Source organism: Lagopus leucura, unplaced genomic scaffold (genome assembly GCF_019238085.1).
Source record: "Lagopus leucura isolate 7727_CA_CO unplaced genomic scaffold, USGS_WTPT01 Super-Scaffold_100043, whole genome shotgun sequence".
Taxonomy (NCBI): Eukaryota; Metazoa; Chordata; class Aves; order Galliformes; family Phasianidae; genus Lagopus; species Lagopus leucura.
In genome coordinates this window covers 1,676,004-1,703,292 of record NW_024962290.1, presented here as the reverse complement: position 1 = coordinate 1,703,292, position 27,289 = coordinate 1,676,004, and the positions used below count along the sequence as shown (strand labels likewise).

Sequence of the window (27,289 nt, the reverse complement as noted above, 5' to 3'; positions counted from 1 at the left end):
CACTGGAACCATCAGTGCCTACAGAACAGGGACCACACCGCAGCTCATCACGGTTAGTTTATTGCAACAGGAACCAGTTATGGTAACTACAATAGACGCAGAACTTAACGAAAAATACAATTACTCGGTCTTCCAGTATTACAAGCTCAGTACAATAAAGTCCTTTTGTACAAAAATACTGTTGGCTTTATAAAGTTACTCTACAGTATGAAATACCCTGGCCTTTTTTTTTTTTTTTTTCTTTTTTTTCTCCTGTGAGATTTGGAGCTGGCTGACAGCAATAGAGAACTGCAGCAGCCAGGAGAGGTGCAGAGCAGAGCAGTCAGCACCCTGAGTGAGGCCACCACGGGCACCAGGCACCCCATGGGGTGATGGGGGGCAGCTGGGTTCCGTCCTCCTGGCAGCACCAGGCCTGCAGACATCCACAGCAGCACAGACAGCACCAGAGGCTGCAGTGGGGCTCGGGGTGGGAGCCCTTCCATCACAGCTCTACCCACAGAGCAGACAAAGCGGCCCCCCCGGCAATGAAGAGGAACCTTACGGCTTTCATAGGCATCCTGCTAAAAAGAGAGGAAAGCTGTCTCTAAAAACAGAGCGCGTAGGAACAAACCTGGCTGTTGCCATCTTGCAGCTAGAGAGATTGAAAGAGGCACAAAACACACTTCACCCCTTGCTGGAGCCACAGCAGCTTCTGGCCCAAGCAGGGCACACCACACCAGCAGCAGCTCTACGCAGTTGGAGAAGCAGGCAGGAACTCAGTTGCTCCCCAAGGCTGTGTTTTCCTGACATGCAAAGACTGTAGTGAAGCAGTAAGACACGCACACAGGCATGCACACACACGCACTCCTACACACCCCACGTCGGGCACTGTGTCAGCCTTGGCCAGGCCCATGGGAAAAGGCACTGTCTCCTGCATGCAGGAGTTTCAGGCCACGGAGCTTCTTGCTGCAGGAAAAGATCTGCATACTGAGGCTCAGCCATCCTCAAAGGGAAGCACCAAGTTTCTTTGCTGCCTCTTCTCTCACAACACAAAAACCTGCTAAGGAAGTATTCTGCACCATACCTGACCGGTCAGCCTGCTGCTTTAACCCCACTCGTCTCCCCAGAACCAGCCCAAAATACACATCTTCTGGCACATTTCTGGAACATGCTGTCAGCATGAAATAAGAGTTAAACATTAAAGGGATAATTGTAAAAAAAAAAGTTTATTTGAAAAAAAATAGCCTCTCACAAGGTTTCTGATCAACGTGTACTATAACTTGAGAGCCACGAACCTGCTCCACGTACATTGAGATATTTTCCAACACTAAAAAATAAAAAATAAATACTTACAAATTCTTTCCTCCCCTTTACATGTCCTAAATGAGAGCGGTAAGGCATCCACCACCTTAAGATCTTAAGTTGAACAGAAGCAAGTAAAAGAGGTTTTTCTAAGAGATAAAAGAGGAAAAGCAGAATGCCTGTCTCAGGGATGCATCTACAACAGTCTGGTCCACCCGGCCCCTTCAGTCTGCAAAGCATTGAGCATCCAAACCCACTTGTCTCAGCTGGATAAGATGCTGGGCTGCTGTCCTCCAGGTAGAAGCCTGTCCTGGATCTGTTGTGGAGAGGCCAAGGGACGTCACCTGCTCCAAGCCCCGCTGTGGTGCCAGCTGAGCTCCACTCATACACATTTCCTATTACATCTTATTACACTGAGAAGAGTCCCTGCCTCAGCAGAGCCAGGTTCCCCACCCGTGGGCACAGACCCCAGCACCCAGGTCATGCCTTGCTGAGGGAGGATTTGCTCAGGCCCAGAGTGGGCGACAGGAGATGCTGCCTGATATGAACTGCAGCCATCCTTCTCCAACCTGCTTATCCCATGAGAACCAAAACTACAAAAAAGGAAGAATTGTAAAGAACTACAGTAGCTAAAAAGTTTTCAAATCATGCCTGAAGACCACCTAACAGAGCCAGGAGGCATCTGGCATGGAAGCTGAAGACCCACTGCCCCCATGCCCAGTGTCTGCAGTAAGAAGCGTGTGAAGCAGGGTTCATCTGGGGCTCAGCCCTGACACCTATCGTGCTCCAACAATCCCAGTATCCTGCTGTTTATGGCTTATATCAACAGAACTCCCAAAGATGCACACGAACGCACACACATCAAACCCCAAGCAGAATACAGAGCTAAAGCACGGCTTAGAGTAGAGTTAAGGCTCATTCAGATTCAGCTAGATTTGAAGACTGTAAGGCACATATTAGTACAATTGTGTTACTGTTAAAAAGCCAGAATATAAAAAGTCATCCCTTCCCCCACCCCCACCCCAAACATGCGAGGATACTGCGCATGTAGCTCTGTTACCTTTGTTGAACACAGATGGAAAGACAGTTCAGAGCCTGGTTAAAAGTGAACACCTGGTTTATACACTTCTCACAGCCGCCCAACACGAGCAGAGCATTCCCCCAGACACTGCTTCAGGACAGCGGCGCTTCCCCTGACACACTGGGATTAAAACCAGTCCCTCACATGTGGCTTTCCTCCTCTTTGACACCGTCTTCTGTGCTCTTCTGAGGCAAGGTAGCCACATCATTGTTTGCTTCTTTCTGTTTCTCAGCCTCATCAATGTTGGTCTCCTCCTCTTTCCCTTCGTTCTTCGTCTTCTCCTCTGCTGCCTTCTGCTCCTTTGCCACCAGGCGGTAGTTGATGCCCATCCCAATGAAGAGGTAGATCCCAGCGATGATGAGGATGACCCCACAGGCCCAGTACGTGTACTTGTAGTCACCATACATGTCGTTGAGCTTACCTGACGGGACAGAGAAAGGATGGTTTAACAAGACTACCTCCAGTGCTGCCTGGAAACTGCTCGGGGTTCAGGAAGCATTCCCAAGAGCAGCCCAAGCCAACCACATTTGCTTCAGGCCTATTCTTTCTGCTCCCCCGGCTCACGCCAGGGCTCAGCCCATCTCTCATTCCCCCAGATGTCACAGCAGGTCCAAAGCTGCTGCTTACCTTCCCTCACCTGCACCCAGGCACAGAGAGCACCGCCCACAGATGGGACCAGTAGCCCCACTGGTCTACTGCTACCAGTAGCAAAGCCAGACAAGGAGAAGCAGCACACAGAGACATCCTACCGAGCAGGGGGGGTCCCAGAAGCACGGGGCAGCACTCCACAATGGTCACAAGGCCAACAGCACTGGAGAACCTCTGCGCTCCCACCAGGTCCATCAGGGTTTCAAACAGCACCGAGCTAAGCCAGCCGAAGGCAAAGCCAAAGAAACCAGCATAAATGCAGAATCCAGCGTAGGTGGTGGACATGGGGGCCAAGAGGTGGCACACCCCATTGTAAATCACAGAGATGGCAAAGAAATACTGGACTCTTGGTCGGATCCACTTGGTGTTTGCCACCAGTCCCATGGAAGGTCTGGCTACCATGTCTACGAAGGCCAGGATGGACAACAAGAAGGCCGCAGACTCGCTGGCAATCTTCTTGCTCTTTGCATAATTGCTGAGGAAGACCAAGGGAGTGAACAGCCCAAAGAACATGATCACATTGCCTGAGAGATAGAGCAGGAAGCCTCTGTGTGTGAAGAGGGACAGGTCCAAGAACTTGTTGATCGTCTGGAAAAGCGTGCTCTTCTGTTTCTTTGTCTTCCCACCGATGAGGTCTGTGCTAGTATCGCCATCACCTTTCTTCACTGCTTTCCCAGCTTCCTGCAATACCTCTTTAGTGGGCTCTTTTTTCAGCTGGTCTGGCTTGGGACCAATCGGCCGCATGAGGGATCCAGCAACGCAGCAGTTCAGCAGGAGACCACCGAGGATGAGGAAGCTCCCTCGCCAGCCAAATATGCCAAAGAAGAGCTGGTTCACAGGTGCCAAGGTCGACAGGAACACGGGGCTGCCTGCCATAGCCAGTCCATTCGCCAGGGGACGCTTCTTGAAGAAATACTTGCCAATCATGGTTAAGGCAGGGTTCAGGTTAAAGGCAAGTCCAAGGCCTGAAGAGGAGAAATGAAGGATTCAGAGTTCTGCATCCCCAGAAGCCAGCACTGATGACAGAGGGGCTCAGCAAGAGGAGCAAGAGATCAGTTCTTTGTGTTCAATAGTACCACTTCAGCTGTATTAACCTTCAACCTGTATGAGCAATACTCAGCACCTCAACACCCACTGTGGAGGTAATTGGGAGGACAAGCTGTATGCATGAGTTAGGAGAGCTGAAAAGACAGACCTGCTATGACCCCTGACAGACCTTACATCTACTAGTGTGGCACAACCCTAACCTGAGACAGGAATAAAGGGAGGCTTTCTATTTTAAGTAGGCGAATGAGTGCCTGTGCACTTACATTCCTCCTGCATTGCATCACCAGGGCCATCCTCTTACTGGAGCACATAAAGGGAATTGGGACTTACGCAAATTCATAGTAAGCATTTCCTGAGAATTACTAGACAGAAGCTGCTCCTCTGAGAAAGGCTTCTCAGTCACAATCCCACCAGAGCACAGCTGGCACTTACCCCCAACGACCCCCACACAGAAGTAGAGCTCCTCCACGGTGTTGCAGAAAGAGGCTGCAATCAAACCACACCCCGAGAGGCACCCACCCACGATCATGATGGGCCTGCTGCCGTACTTGTTCACCAGGATGCTGCTGATGGGACCTGGAGAGTCAAAGGAGACATGCCCAGAGGTGAGTTACTGTCATGGTTGCTTTCACACAAGTGACCAGGCAGACATGCGCACAGGAAGGCTTCATTTCTGCACAGTGCCATTTCACCCAGCAAAGGAACTAGGGTAAGAGAGAAGGACTGAAGGACCAAAGACAGCTGGAGACAAGAAATGGTGATATTTAGTTAAAGCACATGCTGAAATCCCAACTGGAAAAGCAAGACTCTAGCAAGTGCCGAGGACTGCAGCCCTGCGGAGCCCCAGAAGCTGTTTACAGCTGTTGAAAGCCACAACTTCCCTGGGCAAGCAGCCTTCCATGGCCTATGCAGGAACCTGTCAGGCCACCAGCTGCCCTGCAGCTTCCCAAGGACCAGGGCAAAGGCCCTGCCCCGTGCTCTGTAACCAGCATGGCAAGAGGCTTGGCAAAACATAACAAGGTGACAGTTTGCATCCAACATGATGTTTCTGGTGGAGGACAAGGCCATGAAGCAGCAGCTTTGGTGGGTGCTGGGCAAAGTGCACCAAGGGCTTGCAGAAGGGAAGGCTCCTGCGCAATGCCAGGGAGATTGAGGCAAAGTTTTCACTGCTACCCCCTGAAGCAGGAGCAGCCCAATCGCTGTGCACACCGCCTTTTAAGTGCTTCATTATCAGGAGCTTTAATCCAAAGCAAACAGTGATTAGATACTGCAAAGCATGCTCTACAGATACTAAAATGTATTTAAATAAACTGAATGAACATCCATTGAATATTAACAGACCTAGTTTCACCATTAACAGATAGCGAGGCTGTCAACATGTTATTCATGGGTCCTCAGACACTACTTGACCTTTCTGCCTAGTTTAAACAAAGCCTAGAGAACATTTGGGAAGCCCAGCTGCTACTGCAGCTTCTGCAGCGGAGGAAGCTGTGCTCCACCAGGCTGGAGGGATGCATCTGTCTGTGTGCAGGTAACAGCAAGTGGTGCAAAACCAGTGAGCTGTTGGATCTGATGGGCACTGTTCAGTATGAGCAGCTGGCAGCATCAGCATGAGGCACAGGACAAGGGAGTCTTCAGGATTAGAAGCAAAAGTCACTGCAAGTCCAAGGAGCAGCAGGCATCACAGGTTCTGGGGCATGCAGAGGGACTGTTCTCAGTGCATTAGGAAAAGGAATGGCCCAGATCAAGCCTCATTAAGGCAGCTACACTGTTTACAAGCTTGTTATAACATTGGAGCAGAGAGATGTGCCCACTGCCTCGCTTGCTAAGCAAGGACAAAGCAGAGCCTGTTCCCCAAAAGGAAGAGCCTCATGCTCAGCCAGGCCGCTAACGTCAGCTCCTTTTGATGCACAAATGCAAATAAGACCAGGCATCCTGCCAGCTGGGGATGGCAGCAGTACAAGCTCCGATTTGCCTCTGAAGTGCACACAACAGCAGGGTCCCAATAAGAACTTCTTTCAGCCAGGTTACCCGGTGCAAAACTGCATGTGCAGGCTGGCACAAGGCACCAGGGCTTAGGAACTTGCAACACATGACCCCAGCGGAGCAACGTCTGCCTGCTACTTGCTGGTGTAAAAGCAAGCATGAAATGTACAGCTTGGGGATTAGGAGACTCCAAGCAGTTTCTGAAGGACAGGAGAGGGGAGCTGTTTTACTTTAAGTAGTTGGCTTTATTCTGCTCGTGTTTCTGATCTTCCAGTGCACGCTGCCATCTTCGAACACAAGCTGTCTAAGGCACTGCTCAGCACCACTGGGAAGAGCAGACTACATCCGTTTTCAGTGCACATTTCAGCAGTCAGAGCTGACCAGAAAAGGGAACAGATTCTGGTAGGAAGTCAGTGCTCACTGGATGCCAAAATTAAGCATCTTGAACCAGGAAAAGACCCTATAACAGGGCTTCTGTGCTCAGCACAGCTACTCTCCCCAGCCTTCTGGCAGGTGCTGAGGGCAGACAGATCCTCAGCCACACACTGTTACAAGAACAAGGGCAGAATTACACAAGTTGTAATACCCCGGAAAGAATTTACCTACAGCTTTGCTGAAGAGGACAGATTAACCCAGCTTTCGCATTCTGGACACTGAAAAGAACTTGGAGCAATCTACTCCAAGCAAGCTTGCTAAAGACATTTTGCTCTCACGTAATGAGAAAATCCTAACTTTTACCAAAGTTTTGACTGTTGTCACTACAGCAAGACGCAATTAATGAGGCCCAGCATCACATACTCCAAAGCAAGAGCACATGAAATGCTGTCCTCAATTCTCTTACCTCCTGCATACATAACAGCCAGCATGATAGAGGAGATCCACGAGACTTTGCTGCTAGATGCGTTGAAGATGACCTCAATCTCTTTGAAGAACACAGTGATGGATTTGGGGAAGGCATAGGAAAATCCAATGGAGATGAAGGCTCCGATGACCACAGCCCATCCCCAGCCTCCTTCAGGAGGAGTGTATCCCACAGGGCCTCCGATGGCCGGTGGCATCTTGAATGAGGCTGGCAATGGATCAGCTGGGGTTCAAAGATCTGCAAAGGACAAAGTATCATCTCAGCTGAATACAGAGTGCTGTAAACTCATTCCCCTACTGTGCAGGGCCCCATCCGCAAGGGGCACAGCACCCAACAACCCCAGTGCTGCAAAGGAAGCTGGCAGCCACACCAGCACCCCAACTCCCTCCAGGAAGGCTGCTCCCAGTGGGGAGAACCCAGGTTTGCAGGCAGGCTTTGGAAAGTTATCTTAAACCAAACGCTCAGATCACCGGTGGCCTTTAAAAGCACTGGCAAGCAGGTGTTTATAAAGTACATATTTAAGAGATGACATCCTATTATAAGCTGAAAAGGGCAAGCCATGATCTTACAAGAGTAGCTGAACACAGCAACAAAAAGAAGGCATACAAATGGCTGCTCTGACAGCAGCACCAGGCTGGGCCCTGCTAGGTCCCACAATACAGAACCCATCAGGCTGGGGCCTGGGAACCTCAGCACAGCTGGAAACCCCAAAACCAGTTCTCATTTGATGAGCAGCATCCACACACACCTCTCTGACCCATCACACACAAAGTCAGGAAGATGCCAGTGCTTTGGCCAACAGTGAGTGCTCCATGCAGGCCGGTGAGGGGCAGGTGTGCTGGGGATCCTGCAGCCCACAGGTGGGCAGGAAGATCTGGGAAACCCCAAAATGGGGTAAGAAGGGAAGGGACTCCTGAAGTCCTCCAGAGCAAACACCTCATGCAACAGAGAGCTGCCCACAGCAGGGCAGCACTCCCAGGTTCATAAATACACACCTACCAGATAAAACTGTGCACAAGCCAGGACTTTCTGCAATGCAGGCAGGTGTCAAGACAGCACATTCATTAGTCCTGCATTCCCAGAAGGTCACACGCTGCAGCTAAACTTAGCTGTGAGCAACAACAGTGGGATGCTGCCAGGGCTCTGTCCTCCCCTGGGGCAGGGAGGGGGAGGTGCTCCAGCCCTCCCAGGAAACTCTGCATCCCAGCACTACTAAAACCCCTCCTGATACCAGAAAGGCCATTCCCAGCACAAGGGAACACAGCTGGGACAGTGCTGCTCATGCACCCCCAGCAGCACAGCTCCTGCACAGGCTGCACAGTTGGCACACACCTTGAAGCTGCAGTTACGTGAAAAAACAAGGCTGTTCAGACAGCAGAGAGCAGCACAATTCATCCCGCAGAGGAAACACAACCAAACCAGCCACTTGCATGTGCTTCACTGTGTGCAAAACAGGAACCGCCACAGCCCCTGAAGCTCCCATGTGCCCCTGCAGATTTCAGGATGCCTTCAGAGCTGGGTTCCCGTGCAGCAAGATGCCTGCTGAAAAGGGCAGAGCCTGGAGCTGGAGCACTGCAGAGGCTCCCCCAGCCCTGCTCACACCAAGCCTTGTGAGCACAGAGGGAAAGGAAGGAGCACATCAAGCTCCTTCAGCAGAGCCTAAACGCTCTCATACAATATTCCAGCTCAGGCTTTCAACTGAAGACATAACGGAGCACCAGATGTTTCTGCAGAGCTCCTATAGGCGACACCACAAGGCAGCAGCAGCTCCAGAGGCTGCTTGCTACCTGGCACAGAGGTGCAATGCGCCCTATTGATAGCACACATCCGCTCGGCCCCGCGGCGATTACCATCGCATCCACGGCCGCTCTCATGCCAGCATCCACCTGGCACGTTCTGCCGTGCTCTTGGCAGCCAGCTCCTTCCCACGGCCGCCCGGATCGCTTTCACCTCACAGCACAGGCCAGGCCCCACGCGGCCCTGCAGCTCCATCCCCACACCACAGGGAGCCCCGAGGCCGCCCTAAGCCTTTAAGACTGGTTTAGCCTGAGCCAGGCGTGGATCTTTTTGGCTGGAAGGGTAATTCACCCACGCTCCAGCCAGCGCAGCACATGACTGTCATGAGCACACGGGCTCCTCCAGCCACAGGAATCATTCACAGGATGCTCCTCTAAGCAATCCCCGGCAGCTCGACTCACTGAAGCCACCAGGCAGTCCCCAGCTGGCACAGCACAGCTCACCCCAAACAGCCACCACACACTCTGCCCTCAGGCAACCCACCCTTAATCACAGAACTGCAGGGGTTGGAAGGGACCTCCAGAGATCACCGAGTCCAACCCCCTGCCAAAGCAGTTCCCTACAGCAGGTCGCACAGGTCGGCATCCAGGCAGGTCTGGAACATCTCCAGAGAAGGAGACTCCACCACCTCCCTGGGCAGCCTGTTCCAGTGCTCCGTCACCTCACTGTACAGCAGTTCCTTCGCACATTGGTGCAGAACTTCCTATGCTGCAGTTTCCAGCCATTTCCCCTCGTCCTGTCTCCACTCACCACTGAAAAGAGTCCGGCCTCGCCATTCTGCCCCCCACACCTCAGATACCTACAGACCTGGATCAGGTCCCCTCTCAGCCTTCTTTTCTCAAGGCTGAACAGACCCAGTTCACTCAGCCTTTCTTCATAGGAGAGATGCTCCAGGCCCCTCACCATCTTGGTGGCCCTCCACTGGACTCTTTCCAAGAGATCCCTGTCTGTTTTGTACTGGGGAGCCCAGAACTGGACGCAGTGCTCCAGAGTTACTCTAAGTTAAACACTGATAGAAATACTGGTGTTTGACATCACCTCCAGCCACAATGCACAGCCTGCAGCTCACTCCTAGGTTTGGAGTCATACTGAGCTCTCACAGCACCCAGCAAGCTTTAAGGCATCATCTAGCAGCCTTGATTTGCCTAAAATGTTTAAAAAAAAAAAAAAAACTACTGCATTTTGGTAACAAAAAACCCAGCTGCTAGTCAGTAAATACAAACTACTTGATAGCACAAGAAAGGCTACCGATAGTAACAGCTATTAAACAGAACGCTGGGGATACTGCTGAGCTGCTGGGGAACACAGGCTTAGATCTTCCATCAGCCCCAAGCAGCTGAGCCAAAAATCACTATGGCTGGGCTCATTCCTCTTCTATGGCTGCTCAGGTGGCATCCTTCCATAAAAGACTTTTGAAGAGCAAGACAACCTCTCTTGTAGTGCCAATGCATAGTGAAATACCTTGGATTGAAGTTGGAGACTATTAAGCAAGAACCCCAAAGTTTGATGCCAGAGGGTTTACATGAGCTCTGCATGTCACAGCACTTCACCCTGACTCACTGCAAACCCTCATTAAGGAAGGCCAGTTTTAAAATACTTCTTCTATCAAAGGGAGGCTTCAAACGGGAGAGAAAAAGCACACGCCAGGCAGCCAGTCCAAAGGGAAAGCTTCCCTCCCCTTTGCAAAAGAAAATATATAAAGCAAATGAACAGTTATGACATTTACAGTGCTGTTTTGGAAGAGCAGCAACATGTAAGATGTGTTTGGAAATCATATTCACAGCTGCCAGGCAGCCAGCTACAGTTTGCCCTATTAGGAAACAAAGCAACCATACTAGCTGTAATTAAGACTGATGAGACCAAGTAATGACTGCAAGTATCACATCTGCTAGCCTGTGAAGTCTTGACAAACCTGCAGGAACAGGTAGCCTACAGCAAGCCCTCATCCTGCAGAGCAATGGCATGAGCAGTTGTGTCTTTTTTATGCAATCCAGACTGCTTCAAATGGGAACAGACCCTGGGGAAGACCGCAGTCCTTTCCCTCTCCCAGGCCCTATGCACTGCTGCTGTGGTCTCTTCTTTGAAGATGCCTGAATCAGGAAGATTTTAAAGACTTCTACTTACATAACCCAGCAAATCGCTGTGCTTTTTAAAGCTCCAGATTGGCAGGATTCCGGAGGAGAGACAGAGGCTCACATTTATAAAGCACCGCAAATGCTGCAAAATATTTCTGGGGCAATCCCTTTACAAAGGTAACCTCATAACGCTCTTTCTCAGGGCAGAAGGGGTTTCTCCCACGAGCAGCACCCTGGCCATGCAGATCCCTGCCTGTCTCCTCACATCCATCCCTCCCACTGGGGATTCTGCTGCACCAGGCACACATTCCTATCACACTTGCTGTCTCAGGTGCTTTTAAAGCCTTTCCCAGTGGCAGGGTTTGCTCAGCTGCCATGGACAGGCAGCATCCAGGGCACAATCCAAGCACCCTTTAGAGGTCCTCACTCTGACCTGCAGGCTTATACTTATTGCTGGGGAGATGGAACTTCTAGCAACTGCAAGCTGGGGAGAGCAAGTAACATCTCACAGCTTCAAATCAGGACATTTTCTGGCCAGAGAAGAGATCAAATAGAGATTGTTATGAACTAATGAGACACTGCTTCCACTGGCTTTAAGCACATTTGTAGAATTAAGCACAGGGATGTAATTCCAGTGCCCCTAGCCAGGGTTTTAACCTGGCTGTGCATGGCATACGTGACGACCCAGCATTTGCAGGGACTCTGCACCAAAACAATACTCAATTGAGGTCCTGCTCAGCTGAAGCATTTGTTCCCAGGGTGATGCGAGGTCAGTAGCACGTAAAGTTTGCCCAAGGACAGCAGCCCACGCAGATGAGCTCAAGGTTCCTTCGCCAGCCACAGCACAGCCTGCTCAGCACCCCTCCTCTGCCCAAGGATGGCCAGCAGAGCCCCAGACATGCTGCAGTCTGCCAGCCTGGCGAGCAGACAAGCAGATGCCAGAAGGCATGGCTTCGTGTTCAGCAGAGGTGCCAGTGGCTGCTGCCTTCACCTTTTGCTCAGCACCGGATCCCACAGCAGTGCAAGCCCCAGCCTGCAGTGCAGGATCAGAGTTGTGCAGCAGCCCACTCAGCAGGGCTATGGGCTCCTCTGGAGCATCACTCACTACAAACAGCGGCTGAGGACAGAGATGGTAGGGATCTGAAGATAATCTCCCACACAGCAGCCACCACACCTGGTTTGTGGGCTGCGAGAGGAGGCTGCACTGCTGTGCATTGACCCCATCCAGGCAGCTCCTCACCGCCTGCAGCCATCAGCACTGCCCTCCTGCCTGCAGGGAGCTGATGCAACAGGACTCTGAGGTTGTTTGTCAGAAGCACAAAGCAGGGCAGGAAGGAAAAACAAAACAAACAAGAAAGCAGGTACCAATTTCTCTCCCCAAAACAGGCCCATTACAAGCAGCCATTCTAGGCTGCTGTCTCCAGGTATTACCACCAGTGATCTCAGCCTGTCTGAGCAAGGACCAGGAGCCTTACTAGTATGAGAAAGCATGAAGCAAGCTTAAGCAAGCAACCAGAGGAATCAAGGGAAAAAACCCTGGCTGATTTTTTTTTTTGGCTGGCAATGGCCACAACTCAGAGTTCTTCCAGATCCCTCTGACCCACAGCTCTGGTGTGGTAGCAATGAAGGCCCCGTGGCACAGCTCCTGCTGGACTCCCCCTGCACAGCACAGCCCCCAGCCCACCTGCAGCCACCCAACTCCATCCCAGGAGGGCCGGGGTTCTCAGCATCCCCTCGTGCAGGTTTCAGTCTCAGGTCCCCAGGCGCACACCACACTTGGATAGGAGCAGGGATGTTTCTCTCAGCACTGCAGTACTCACAAATGCCTCAGAGACGATCTGTGCCTTGCCAAGAAATCCTCAGAATGAGAAAAATGTGGTACCAAGTAGCACCAGCATTCTTTCATTAGACATCGATACACACAGCCAAGGACGCAGCCACTCCAGGTTTCACTGTGTGGGGCAGCAGAACCTCAGAGCCCCACAGCTGTTTCGGTCTAAACAACCGCCCCTCTCTTCCCTGAGGGCAGCAGCTCATCGCCTTTGTTCTCAGCCACATCCATCTCATCCCTCTTTAAAGCCTCCCAAGCACAGAGGAGGCGGCTGCAGCTATGTGGATGGAGATTACCTGACACCACCTGCAGGAGGACTGTGGTTTTGGGAATCAACTACAGCCCCACACGAACTTTCTTTGGCTGCAGCACAATTACACAGCAGCAGCTTGAAGGGAGCATTTCAAAATGAGTCATTCAGACAATAATGGCAAGAGGCTCCTGCTTTCTTCATCAGAAAGGTTGCTATTATGGGCTTATTCCACCGAAGGAAGTGGGAGAAGTCATAAAACTACAACATTAACACTGAAGTGCTTAGACAGAACTTGCCTCCCTTAGGCTACGTGCAACTTTTCAACTCCTCATGAAGGACCTATGGAACGGAATCACACAAGCCTCCAGCCCTGCAAAAGTCTCTGGGTATTTTCCACCTTAGCTGCCAGACAAATCAAGGCAAGTGTGAGAACAGATGCACCACTGGCACCTTTTGATTAGAAACCACCTCCTGGTGGGCACAGAGCAGATAATGCTCTCACACCTCTGCCTGGAGGGCAGGACAGGATATGGCCACAGCTGTGACACTGCAGGGAAGTTCACAGCATGCCTGCACCATACCTGTGTGTGGCTGGAAGATTCACCAGGCAGGGATGAACTGAAGACAGAGAAGGCTCCTTTGAGGGCAGGACATGGGGCTCTGAGGAGCTCCTGAGTCCCAGCAGCACTCCAGAGGGGACTTTTTCAGCCCTGCTCTTCTCTGTGGCCAGAAAAGCCTGGAGCAGAGGCATCCAAGGGACAGCGCACCAAGTTACCTCACTTAGCATGAGAAAGGGATGCCTGTGCACCACAAAATGGCTTCAGGCATACAGAAAAGCAAGAAAACAAACACCACGAAACCAGAAAATGTATTTCAGGTGCCTGGGAATAGATTTAAAAGGCTCCCCTGACACTGAAGCCCAAGAACACCAAGTAAGTCCAGTGTGCCTATGGGGCAGGCGGGTGCCCCACAGATGTGCTGTGCCTATTCCCAGCACCATTACAGGACTGCGAGCACCTCAGCCTTTCTCAACGCACTGCCCACCACTCAGATGGCCACAGAAAGACCCCCCCAGCCCACAAAACGTGTTGGCAGATACGTTCCTACACGCTGACAAGGGCTGCCGTGTTGCCCCGAGCAGCAGCAGGCCGTGGTGGCCTTTCTATCAGGATATCACTCAGCCCGGCTCGCTGCAGCAGGGCAGCCCCACACCACAAGCTGTATCAGGCTGCTCGGCGAGGGCAGAGGCCCCACAGCCCCCCGCTGCCTCCTGCGATGCCAGGCCTGGGGCGAGCAGAGCGCTGCAGCCTCCCCGGCCTCACTGCCTGCGGGGGGAACCACGCGTGGGTCCCGAGCTGAGCACGGCTCCGCAGCCGAGCAGACAAGATTGGCCTCACACTCCCCACGCGGCCCCCGGGGCCTCAGCTCCCGCTGGAGCTTTTTCTTATCAGCCATCCAGAACTCGGTTAATCGCCTCGCATCCATCCCCGCTATCTGGAGCGCACAAGGCGGAGCGGATTTACCCTCCCCGTTCAGCGGCCAAAAAAACACGACCGGGGCATCGCCCACCCCGGGCCGCCCCATCGAGCGGATGCAGCCGCAGCACAGCGCTCACCTTGGTTTCGGACGACCCTCAGCCAGGAGGTCTTCCGTTGCAGCACCGACGGCGTGGAGCCCCCCCCGTCCCTCCCTGCCCCAGGAGCGCCTCGGAGGGCGCTGGAGGTCACCACCGCCTCCCGCCGCTCTTCCACGTGGGGGAGAAAGGCAGAACGCGGGCCCGACCGCGACCAAAAAAAAAAAAAAAAAACAAAAACCAAGGCCTGAATTACTACTATAGAAAGGTGACAAGACACAAAGGCAGGCAACTCCGACGGCACAACGAACCAGGAGCGGACCCGTCGAGCGGCGTCGGACCACGACCCAGCGCTGTACGCTGCGGCCCCGAACACACGGCCGAGGTCCCAGCAGCTCCCGAGGCGATCGCAAAGCTGCCGGGGATCCCAGCCCAGCCCACCGCCCGGCCCACCGGCCGCTGTTCAGCCTCCCCGCGGAGGAGCTGAGCAGGGCCCCTAACGTTATGCAGGAGCTCAGCGCCCAACGGACACGCACCCCCCCCAACGGCTGGGCTCAGGGCCGCGCATCCCCGCGAACCGCAGCATTAAGGCTCCCGCCACGAGGTCTCGCCGCCTCCCCGCGTATCCTCCATCCCCCAGCCACGTGGAGCCCCGAAACCTCCCAGGAAGGACCGCTCTGCCCCCTGCCCCGCTCCAAGCTCCATCTCCTCCCCCCGAACGCCACGTGGGCCCAACGCAGCGCCGGGCCCTACCTGCGCGTGCCACCGCCGGCCGAGTGCCGCCTCCCCCGGCCCCCCCCGCCGCTATAAGGGCGGAGGGGCCGCGCCTTCCGTTCGGGGCGGGGGCAGCGGGTGGGGCCGGCCGCGGCACCGCCTCCGTCCTCGCGCCACGTGCGCGGAGCGCCCCACGCGTGGCCGCGGCTCCCGTGCGGCCCGGCACGTACCGCCCCGAGCGGAAAGCGCGGCCCGACGGCGGGCGGGGGGCGCCGGCACCGCGCTTCGGTCCGCGCGGGTCCGCGGGAAGCGACGTCCGCGGCCCCTGGCGGCGGTGCTTCGCCCGACATCAGCCGGCCCGACTTTGTGCTCTTTGGCTGCGGCGCTTCCCTCATCTACCGGAACGTTTCTGGCTGTCGCCAGCGTGAGCTGGCAGGCGGCTTTTCCAAGAAGCCGCTGTGCTGCCCGTTGGTGCCGTAACCGCGAGGATGGCGGATGAGGCGGACTCGAGCAACCCCCGCTGCCGGCTGCGCTGCTCTGTGCACAAACAGATGTTGTGCCCGGAACCGTGGGCTCAGAGCAGGCAGAGCTGGCGGGGAGGGGCCCAGCGCTGTGCCTACATGGAGCCGGGCTCGGCCCTTGTGAACTCACAAAATGGCTCCAGTTGGAAGGAATCCCCGAAAGCCATCCGGTCTGCACTGAACAGGGGCGCCCACAGGTCCATCAGTGCTCAGAGGCCCCCAGCCTGAGCCTGGGTGTCTGCAGGGATGAGGCACCACCACCTCTGTGGGCAACTTGTGCCAGTGCATCAACGCCCTCAGCATGAAGAACTTTTGTTATATCCACTCTAAATCATAGAATCATAGAATCACAGCACGGCCTGGGTTGCAAAGGACCACAATGATCATCCAGTTCCAACCTCCTGCTATGTGCAGGTCACCAACCAGCAGCCCAGGCTGCCCAGAGCCACATCCAGCCTGGCCTTGAATGCCTGCAGGGATGGGGCATCCACAGCCTCCTTGAGAAACCTGTTCCAGTCCCTCACCACCCTCCGGGTGAAAAACTTCCTTCTAATATCCAACCTAAACCTCCCCTGTCTCAGTTTAAGACCATTCCCCCTTATCCTATCACAACAGACCCTGCTTAAGAATCTGTCCCCTTTTTCCTTACAGCCCCTTTATGTGCTGACAGGCCACCACCAGGTCTTCCCAGCTCAGAGATGTCCAACTGCTCTCTCTTCATCCTGCTGCAGACAAAGCTGCTGCACAGTCTGGGCACAGAAAGGCACTGCATGACACACAAGTGAGGTTCTTACATCAGCACCAGAACTCCACATGCTCAGGATGCAGATCTGCAGCAGTGACGCATCGCATGTGACAAATCCTGCACAGATGACTGTTACTCTGAATGTTCTTCTGTAGCTGCTCTCTCCCGCAGCCTAATGAAGTTAACTGTGTTCTGGGTTGCATGCTGAACGCTCTGTTTTAAAGCAGAAGTATGGTGTAATTCACCTCAGAGCCATGGCAGGGAACAAAGGAGAGAGCCCAGCTACAAGACCAGGAGCAGCAGCAGGAGATGCGATCCCTTCTGTATCAAAGGCAACTCTGCAACCCCACAAGTGTGTGCATGGGTGTGTGGTGTGCATGTCGGGGCACTCCATGACTGGGGGCACCCGCTGGAAGCAGAGCAACTTCACTCACCCACTTCTGAAGGACAACGCAACCCAACGAGCGAGTGGGTGGAAGGTTTTCCTGCTGCATCTACCTCTGAGCAACTCGGAGAGCAGGGAGAGGTCTGCGCTCATCGGGAGATGAATAGTGATTAAAGACAGGGAGTTTGGGAGCGGACTCAAAGTGCCTTCGCCTGCAAGCAGTGCTCTGCCGGGGCATGGGATGGGAGCAGCAGTGAGCTGGGATGGTGCTGCCATGCTCCTTCATTTGTAGATGGAGGAAAGCCATGCTCAGAGCCGCTGCACTTCCGCCTCCTTTAGAAGATGGATTTAGTATTAATCCCTTCAGGAATTTTTTTTTTTCTCATGAGGAAAACAGGATATTGTTTCAGGATATTGGGCAACAAAGCTGCCCTTTAAGGGCAGCTATAAGCAGCCTTGCCGCCCTCACTACTGGCTGCATTCGTTGCTAATTGAGTTTAAGATTTGGTACAGCCAATGCACTTCCAGAGAGGTCACAGCAGAGCAATTCCAGTTCAGGATTTCTGTATCCCATTGTAAACTCTAAGGGCCTGTAGTAACCTCAAAATATAATCACTAGCTTTGGTTTCCATTGAAACTAATGTCTCTAGCAGCTGCAAATTCAGCCCTCCCGTCTTTGTCAGCACGCGTGTCCTGCTTGATAAGAGGCAACAACGGGAGTCAAATCCAGGAATTATTGGAAATCTCCAGGGAAAGCCTGTCCTTCTGAGATATCCGTCTGCTTCCTGATGGTTTGGGAAGGTTTTCTGAACCTTTGGGCTCACACTTCTCAGCCCACCTCCAGCTCCTGAGGTTACCCGCCCCAGCAGCCCTGGGACAATGGCTGTGGAAGAGAAGGCGTCAGGGCAGTCCCTGGGGAGCAGCAGCTCCTCTGAATGATGACAAAGGCGTGACATTGTTTAGGGCTGTGCTACAACTGCTGTCGTTGTTTACAATATAACGTGTCTTAGGAAGAAATTGTTTGTTGAGAAAATGTCTAAAATTGCCACCAATGATCAATAGAAAAATCCCTGCAATTGCCGCAACCTTCACGCTGCGCACGCAGTGACGCACGTGGCTGGGAGCAGGGTGCAAGGGATCCTCAGCCACATGCAGGTGGCACAGTGGACACTAAGAGACATCATACAGAGCATGGTCTCGCTGTTCCCCCACTCTGTGCCCATTCCTCACCTCTCAATGCGCTTAGGCTGTTCTCCCGGGGCTGCTGCTGTACAGCATATGCCAGCATGCCACCTCTTGCCAAGAAGCTTATCTGGCACAAGAAATCACATCTGTTCATCCTCCCTTGCTGTCCTTGCAGCCAGAGGGAGGTGGTGGTTCTTGGTGTACTTTCAGTGCTGGCTCCTGCTCCTTGGGGATTTGGAAGGTCTCTGCGTGCTGCGGGGGCTGCCGGCCCTACTGCAGATTGCTGCCTGTCTGCTCCCAGTGCAGCTCCCTGAGCGCTGGCTGCCCAACAGATCCCCGCTCTGGTGTTCTCCATGCCTGCAGGGGGTGGCTGGGGTTCAGAGGGGATCAGAGCCCACCTGGAGGTGAATCACACCCTGGGCTGGAACATGGCAGAGCCATGCAGCACCGCGCTGGTGGGGGGCACAGGGACCCATCCTCGGGGTGATGCTGCAGAGGGACACTCTGCTCCAGCCCCACCTCATTCCCAACCCCTCACACTGGGGTCAGTGCCTCAGGGACATCCAGACTGGTCTGACCGGTGCAGGGTCTGGTTCTGCAGAGCAGGGGGACCTGGCCAGGCCTCAGTGCTCTCCAGTAGGATTTTGCTGTCCCAGAACACTCTGTTTTAATGACTTTATTCCTGTTCTCGGGGTGGGGAGGAAGAGGTGGGGGCTCTGCAAATCATTTAAGCATATCCCACGTAAAATGACTTCATGTGTCACTTGCACTGCCTCACCCGCCTCGTCCCCTCCCTTCTGTCTGTCCCCATCCACAGAGCCTGTGTTATTTTCGTGTGACCCACAGCTGCTGCCAATAGCATCCATTGCCATGATGGCACTGCTGGGATCAGCCCCCACTGCCTGCACCTTTGTCCTGTTCCTGAAAGGATGGTAAATGTTCACATGGTGATCTCAGGACAGTCTCACCACAGGGAAAATCTGGAGCTCCAGGCTGCTCTCCAGCTCCAGTCCCACACTGCAGCAGCTGTTTCCCTGGGATGCTGCACAACGCCTGATTTCTCTGTGTGTTACTCGGTATTTTCAGTTCTGCATCATCTTTGGGGAGCTCAGTGCACTCTCCGAGCTCTGAAGCAGCCGAGGACAAACCTCAGGGCTTCGGGACACACAGCAGGATGAGACCAGAGGCCGCCCTGCCTGGCAGCACTGCCAACACAGACCCAGGACCTCACTGCTGTGTGAGTCCCCGGGAGGCAGTGAGTGCCCAGCCAAGGGCTGGAGTGTGGGAGCTGAGGAGACAAAACACAGCCGCCAATGTTTGTTCTGAAACCTGCCCAGAATTTCTTTGGCCTCAATGAGGCTGAGGATTATTTTCCTTAAGTATTTTTAAACCTGGAGCCTGGCAAGGGCCAGAGGGCTGGGATTTCCTGGCCTGGGTGGATGAGAAGAGCCTGATCCTTCCATGCCATGTGGGAAGTGCTGGTTACCTGTACGGGGTGAGCAAGGGTGGCCAGGCTGGCAGGAACCTTGGGAAGGAAGGCACCTGCGGGAGGAAAGCAGTGCAGGAGGAAAGCTGTGCAGGAGGAAAGCTGTGCAGGAAGAAGGCTGTGCAGAGGAAAGCACTGCAGGAGGAATGCACCTGCAGCCCTGAGGCCCCATGCCAGCAGGTTCTGTCCTCACAGCAGGCACTCTCTCTACCAGGATGGGACCAGGGCTGCCCTGTGCCCTTGTGACAGCCAGGAGGGGAAGGCAGCAGCCAAGGGGTCAGGGATGTGCTCATTTCCCCCACACTGGTCAAGGGGATGCAGAACCCTATGGGCGCCCAAGCAGGGCAGCTCTGGAGCTGCTGGAGATGCATTCACATCCATGGAGTGAGAGTGGCCCAGCTTCTGGGGCTGAGTGAGGCCATGGGGACTCGGCACAGACTTTGCTCTGTCTTTTCCCTGCCAGCCCACTCGGGTGCCCCAGTGTGGCTCACTGGCAGCAGCACGGCAGCAGCCGGGTGTGGGGTGGAGCAGCTCTGTCTCAGCACCCCACTGCTCCCCCCTGGCTGTGTGGGTGTGAGCAATGGAAGGAAAGCCCCCACCGTGCTGGCAGCTCCCTCGCTTCTGCGTATCAGCAATGGTCTCTTGGCCTTCCCCTTGCTGGCAGGGTTTGGCAGTGGGACAGCCACATTTTGCTCCCATTCAGCATGGGTGAGCACACGACCTATTGTGTGCATGTGTAAATACACAGATGTGTTGCTTGTTCCAAAACCCTGCTTGTTCCTTTCCCAAAGATCCAGGATGGACAATGTCAGGAAAGCCTCCGTCCCCCAGCTTTGTTCAACTACGTGTACTGGGAGGAAAATTCCCTGCAGAGGAGCTCCCAGCACCGTGTGCTGCATGCATGGCAGCTGCTGGTGTGCCCAACCCTGGAGCTGCTGGGATGGGTGAGCAGGGCTGGTGCCTATGGGGGGAGAGGTGGGGCCCTGTGCTGCGTGCTTGTCCCCAGGGCCGGCACCTTCTGAAGCAGGTTGGGCCCTTTCCCTGTGCACACACAGGCCCAAGTCCAGTGCCACCAAAGTGCACCGAGCGCTGGAGGAAGTCCTGGCCCCATGCTGCTGACAGGACTTTGCCTTTTGCTTCAGCAAAAGGGCTGCAGGTGACTCTTAGCCTTAGAAGCTGCTGTGCGGCCGTCCCGCAGCTCCCTGCGTGCTCTGAGATCCCCAGCTCAGCTGCACTCCTGCAGATGCTCCTGCAATACCTCCAACAGCACAGTGCTGGTCTGAGATAGAGCAGCGCTGCCATGGGCAGACAGCACAGCAGCACAGCCCGAGATTACACCCCTTGTAAACACTGCCAAGCACCCACGAAAACCATCACTTGCTGCCCGATTCAGCCCCACGTTCTTCATGTGCTCTTTGTGTTTGCTGAGCATAACTCCTGTGGTTGAGCTGCGAAGGCAGAGAAGTTACGCAAAGCAATCTGATGACTCTGATGGACAAGCCAGAACTGCTTTCTCACCTGAGGGTGTCCCATAAAATGTCTTTTGACCCAGTCACAGCCGCACAGCAGCCCGTGGCAGGAATCTGGCCATGTGCATGCATGTGCTGGCCCCACAGAGATGCAGAAGAAGATCCTTGAACAACCTCAGCCAACATCCAAACAGATCCCAGATATCCCGTAAACAGATGGGGGTAAGTGTGCCCCACAAGCTGCTCGTTCTGCGTTATCGTCCCTTTCTAATAACAGCTGATAAGCTGTGGATCAACAAACATTGCTGCTACTCCCCAGGCCCCACTTCAGGATAAATAAAGCCTGCCTTCTTTCTAAGCAGGTCGTGCTCCCTCTTGGGATGAAGACACTGCTACCCTTTCCCTGGTTTACAAGCTAAAGAGGACAAAATGTATTAACGGGTACAAAAAAAGCCAGAGAAAACTGGAGCAGGAGCAGCAAGAGACATGTCAGACACACTCCCATTAGCTTCCCTTCCAATGTGCGTTTAACAGATAATTCGTTATCATCACAGTCCAAAGTTAACCTGCTGGAAATCTGCTGTGGGAGAGCTGGCTGCAGCTGCAGCATTTCAGCTGGGCATAAACAAACCAAAAAACACAGCAGAAGCTTGTTTTTGATTAAACCCACTGCTGCCAGGCACAAATACGTATTTTGTGGGTGGAAGTTCATTGGGGCACGAGCACCAAAGATCGTCCCTCCCTCACTGAAAAACAGACTTTGTGCCCCGCGCTGCACGTCCGCATCCCACACCGATGGCCTGGGAGGAGCAGGAAGCAGTCGGGCTTCGGCTGCACCTCCTGCAGCAGGAAGCTGCTGCTCAGCCTGGTTCTGCCCCAGCTCGCTGCTGTTCCTTCACACCTCCCATCCCTCTGTGAGATTTCAGGCAATGCTTCGGCACGGAGGAGCAGATCCCCGCGTGGGCACGGCAGGGCTGTGCGTGCACGTGGCTGTGTAATACCATAACAAGATTACCCTGGGACACGATGGCTGTGAAATAATCCACGATATCACTCAGCAAATCCCAGGATCCAATTACTGCTTTGCATGACACCGTCCTGGAGTGGGGGGCTGAGCAGTGCCGTCCAGCTCCGCTCCCCGTGCCCTGGTGTCACTCAGCATTAGCACATTTAGCCATGCCCTGTGGAGTGCTGGCCTCACAGCAGCTCCCCGTGCCTCCTGCATGCAGTCGAGCCTCCCTTCCATCCGCTCCCAAGCATCAGCCCCAGCAGCACTGGGCTGCTCTGCAGTACTGCTCTGCCCAGGGCATGTAGCAGAGGAACAGGGTGATGCAGCCACGCCGAGCTCCGCTGTTTGCAAACAGCTCTGCAAGACACGTTCCTTGGCCCAGCACCTGCTCCCTGCAGCCAGCAGGAGCACAAAACCCAGCACTCCAGACCCAGCAGTGCTCCCGCAGCGCCCAAGCAGCGTTCCGCAGTGCTCTGCCCTTGGCAGGTGTTCAGACAGCAGCCCTGCTGCCAAGACAGGCAGGGAACGTGGCCAGCTGCAAATTTAGTTCATTTTTGGAGCCTCTGAATCGCTGGCCAGCTGCCAGGCTTGTTATTTGTTATTTGTTGGTCTCTTTAAGTATTTTTTTTTTTCCCAAGTGAATTTCAAGCTGGCAAGTGGAGCCAGGCAGAGGAGCGTGGCAGCGCGATCCACCCTGAGCACCAGCAAACCTGGGCTCTCACCTCTGCTGCAGTGGGAATAGAATCGAGGCTCTCAGCACTACAACTCCTGCACTCAGCCCTGCTGCACAGGGATGGCACAACACTGGGCTGGAGGCCTGGGTTTGGCAGGCAGTGGCCAGTGCTTGTGGCCTCTGCGAGCCTGGCCAGTGGTGATTAAGAAGCGAAACAAAATGGGGGCAATTTAAAAGGGAAGAAATTGCTGTTCCGTCTTGGAAACCTGATCTGCAGCTCCATTTCCCTCCAAAGGAGAGAAACAAAGGCTTTCAAGTGGCTGCCTCAGAGGGCAGGAGGAGAGGGGCTGCAGGGCTGGGGCCACCAGGAGCTAAAGGGCGGGGATGGGGAGGATGGGGGAGGATGGGACTGGGATGGAGCAGGGTGGGGCGAGACAGGTATGAATGGGGCAGGGATGGGATGGGATGGCAGGGGCCGTGGGGCAGGCAGGTGGGCTCATGTTCTATGCCCTCCCCCCACCTCATGCCTCTCTGCCATTGTTCATGGCCCCAGGGGTCAGGCTGCCCTTCCTCTGCCCACCACCTTTCCACCACACCTCCTGCCCTTATGTGAGCCCCCACAGCACCCCAGGGATGAAGGAGCCATTCTCTGGAGCCCTGGTGAGGCTGAAGGAGTTGAGAAAGCAGTGAGTTTTCCTTGATGTTTGCTTTAGACAGAGCTGTTGCTGCAAATCAGGTGGCTTGTGCTGCAAGGCCTGGTGAAGATAACGGGGAGGATGAGCTCCCCTGGTGAGTGTCATTTGGAGAACTTGAATGGGGGCTCTAAAGTTGAATGCAAAGTAAAAGATTAAGATCGGTATTTGTCCCTTTTCTTCCTTTTTCCTTCCTACCGAGCAAAAATACTCCTGTTTATTGCTACAAACCCTCGGGGCTGTATGGTGAACTCCCAGCGGGAACCAATGTCTCAGGAGATCAGAGATCCCAAGAACATCCTTCTGCCAAAGCTGCCTCTCTAATCAGCCCCATTCATCTCCCTCTGCAACTCTATTTGAGAAACGAGTACGGGTCAAACACGGGACAGCTTCCTCAGCACTACCACCCATCTGCAGCCTCCCTCAGGTCACACATTGGGGTGGCTCATGGTGGACAGCTTCCCACTACCTTTTTCTGTAGCTTAGCTTGCATATCTGTGCTCAGTCTGCAAATCCACCGCTGCTGTTCCCCATCAGCAGAGCTCACCCAGCACTGCCCCTCTGCTGCCATGCACTGAGCTGCAGCACCGAGCTCCAGACCTTCCCGCTGTATATTCTTCCTAAGAAAATAAAGCATCACTGTCCTATTAATTATGTGAGTTACGGAGCAATATTTTTCCCAGAGTCACCTACTGGTTTGCGTATTATTTTTCCAGGCAGCTCAGCCAGTAGCCTGGCAACGCGGTGACCTTATGCTCTGCACAGCTTTGAGTGTTATATCAGCCACACTGGACTCTCTCCACTGCTCCATATTGCTCAGCCCCTCATTAGTGCAATTAATAAGCCGCTTCTGTCAATTCAATCAAATGCCAGGCTCGACAGCAGCGGAAAGTTTTGGCAGTTTGGGTAGGAGAGATTCTGGGCAGCACTGGGAAATTGCAGGAAACCTTTCATCTCCCCCAAGGAGCTGAACAAGAATGGGATTGTGGGCCTGGGATTCTCTCAGGTCATGTTTATTTATCGCCTGCTCGTTAGTATAATAAATCAGATCCCCTGTCACTTTGAATGAAATCAGAGGTTTGCTGGAAGGAACTTGGCAGAACACCTTGATATTATTCGTGATGGTGCAGACAAAGGCTCACGGAAGGCGATGCCCTGGCTGGGCAGCACCTCCCACACAGCAAAAGCAAGCTGGCCACAGCCATGCGGTCATCCCAGGGCAGGGAGGGATGCGATGGGCTGGGGGCACACTGCACAACCGCACTGCACAGCACGGTGTGCCAGGGGTGCACGGCAGCGGGCAGGGATGTTCCTCCTGCTGCCACCAGTTCCAGGGGACGTTTGGTGGGAGAGCTGCCTGCCCTGCCACTGCTCTGTCATCGCTGCTCCAAGTGTGTGCAGGAGGCAGAGCTGCCCCTCCACCTGCAGTCACATGCACCGTGATGGCATTTCATTTCTCACTGCAGACTTTGTCCTGGCTCTGATGTTGCTGTGCTCCTTGGACCTGGGAGCTCCCATGGCTGCAAGGCAAGACCCTGGTAGGAGGAGGAGGCCCTGGTGAGCATGGCATGGGTCTGAGGAGATGCTGCAAGGTCAGGCTGTGCCCATTGCACTGCTGGGAGCACCCTGGGGTGGCAGCAAGGAAGAACTGCTGTTCTGTTGGTCTGAGCAGCGCTGCAGGTGAACGGCCCAGAAACGTTCCTAAAATAAAACTCCCCGGGATATTCTTCAATCTGGTCTGGCAATGGAAGTGCTGAATAAAATAAGAACTTTCATCCCAAGGTTATGACGGAACAGTTGTGTTTTATTGGTCAATTTATGACAGCATTCACTCTCCACGCCGGGATAAACATTAAACTCTTCCTAATTGCTCAAAAGATGCAATGCTGGGGGGCAGCTCGTGCCCTCATTGCAGCAGGACCAGCGGAGCACCCCGGCCCCAATCGTTAGCAGCCGCGACTCCCGCTGACCCATAAACGCTCAGGGAAAGAAACAGCCGCTGGGAGGGGAGGAAGGGCCAGCTGAAGATGCTATTATTGCTGCAGTAATTTCCCTGGAAAAACAGCCCCCGGTTGCAGCCATGTGCGAGGAGGAGGAGGAGGAGGAGAGCCGCTCCGCTGAGCCGACCCCCCGGGCCGCCCCGTTCCTCGCCAGCCCGGTGCCAGCGGGCAGTTCCGCGCTGTAGGCCGGGCGGCAGCTCGCACCTCCCGCGGGGCCGGCCGGAGCGAAAAACCGCCGGATCCGCGGGGCTCCTCGGGGCTCGCGTGCCCCCCAGCGGCCAACACGGCCCGGCGCAGGGACCGCAGCCGGCGGAGGGGAAGCGCTGCTCCCACGGCCGCGCCGCAAGTACAGCCGGGGCGGGGCGGGGAGGAGAACGAGCCCGACGGCTGCGGTCGGAGCGGGGGAGCGGCGCAGCGCTGGGGCGGGCCGCTATTAGCGTGCGAATGTGGCTGCAGTAGCGATGCTGTCACGCACGCAAATTGCGGTGGGAATCGTTGTCGGAGCCCCGCGCGGGGGCCTCGGCTTTGTCTCTCTGAGGCGCTCCGTTGGGCTGCAGAAGCCCGACCGAAGGAGATGGACGAGGGGCGGGAAAGGGCCGGGAACCGCAACCGGCAACCGCACGGCGCGCGGCGGAAAGGGGGCGGGGCCTGATTCGAGCAGGGGCGTGGCTTAATGCGATCGTGGTCCGATGTGCTCAGGATGCGGGGCCGACGTGCCGGGGCGGTGCGTGAGCTGTTCGGGGCGGGGCTATTTGGAGCCCCGCCCATCGCTCAGCTCCCCGCCTTAGCCCCGCCCCTTGCCGCCCGCACGCCGACGTGATGACGCGACGCGGCGGGGGCGTGGCGCGGCGTGGGGCCGGGCGGGCGGTGCGGGCCGCGCCGCGCTGAGCCGGGAATGCGGGGAGCGGGGCCGGGCGGCGCGGCCGCCCGCGGGGCGCTGGCCCTGTTGCTGCTGCTGCACCTCCTGACGGCGCCGTGCGGGTGGGCGGCCGCCGTCGAGCCCTGCGCCGCGCCCTGCTCGTGCCGCCGCGGCCTGCTGGACTGCAGCCGGCAGCGCCTGCCGCCCGGAGCCGGACCGCGGAGGATCACGCCGTTGCCCGCCGGCACCACGGTGATGTGAGTGAGCGCGGGGCGGAGCGAGGCCGAGCCTGAGGCCTAGCGGGCGGAGGGCTGCGGTGAGGCCCGGCCGGGGCCTAACGGGTCTGCGGGTGCTGCGAGCCGCGCTCGGCCTCCCGGCGGTGCCGTGGGGCTGAGCTGTGCTGAGCTGTGCTGACCGCACAGCACCGCGGCTCTAAGATGGGCACCGTGCTGGCAGGCAGCGCTGGATGTTCCCCTACAAACAGGAGGGGAATCAACTCTTGGGAGGGGGAGATAACAGCAGGACAAGGGGAAATGGTTTGGAGTTGAGGGAGGGAAGATTGAGGTTGGATGTCAGGGGGAAGTTCTTTACTATGAGAGCGGTGAGGTGCTGGAACAGCTGCCCAGAGAGGCTGTGGATGCCCCGTGCATCCCTGGAGGTGTTCAAGGCCAGGTTGGATGGGGCCCTGGGCAGCCTGGGCTGCTATGAAATGTGGAAGTTGGTGGCCCTGCGTGTGGCGGGGGGTTGGAGCTTCGCGATCCTTGAGGTGCCTTCCAACCCGGGCCATCCTGTGGTTCTGTTCTGCTGGGTGCCATGCTGGCTCTGAGCAGCGTTATGCAATCCCACATCTGCTGCAAACAACATTCAGTGCGTTCTCTGTTGTGGCTTTCAGGATTTTGGCACGTGGAGCACATTGGGGGGAGGGGGTGACATTTTTCCTTCTGTCTGACAGCTGTGGTGGTTTTGAATCTCAGCGAGCTGTGATGCATAAAAGCTGTTTAAAATGAATCAAAGCACATTTTTTCTCACATCACAAAGTCCCAGGTGGATTTTCCCCCCATTGCTGTTCGTTTCACCCATTGCTGTTCATTTCACCCATTGCTGTTCATTTCACCCA

At 55.1% G+C, this 27,289-nt stretch overlaps 2 protein-coding genes across 5 annotated transcripts in view; one reads left to right on the top strand and one right to left on the bottom strand.

Moving 5' to 3' along the window:
• Positions 1-44: 44 nt before the first annotated feature.
• Positions 45-21,146, bottom strand: SLC16A1 (solute carrier family 16 member 1). 3 transcript variants are annotated; one of them, XM_042884286.1, is made up of 5 exons: positions 20,989-21,146; positions 6,885-7,142; positions 4,490-4,633; positions 3,112-3,975; positions 45-2,783 (listed from the first exon to the last, which is right to left on the bottom strand). In XM_042884286.1, exons 2-5 carry the CDS (start codon positions 7,099-7,101, stop codon positions 2,503-2,505), a joined length of 1,506 nt encoding a protein of 501 aa, XP_042740220.1. In that variant the 5' UTR covers positions 7,102-7,142; positions 20,989-21,146; the 3' UTR covers positions 45-2,502. The 3 variants fall into 3 exon arrangements, with proteins under 3 accessions (XP_042740220.1, XP_042740219.1, XP_042740221.1); XM_042884285.1 differs by lacking the exon at positions 20,989-21,146 and adding an exon at positions 15,188-15,267; XM_042884287.1 differs by lacking the exon at positions 20,989-21,146 and adding an exon at positions 14,477-14,552.
• Positions 21,147-26,338: 5,192 nt separating this feature from the next.
• LRIG2 (leucine rich repeats and immunoglobulin like domains 2) overlaps positions 26,339-27,289 on the top strand; it is an 18,578-nt gene continuing 17,627 nt past the window's right edge. For both annotated transcript variants that reach the window (XR_006181236.1, XM_042884318.1), the window contains exon 1: positions 26,339-26,429. Coding sequence is in view for 1 of the 2 variants with exons in the window: in XM_042884318.1 (XP_042740252.1) it covers positions 26,428-26,429 (2 nt within the window). In the remaining variant the exon portion in view is untranslated. The remainder of the gene's footprint in view (positions 26,430-27,289) is intronic.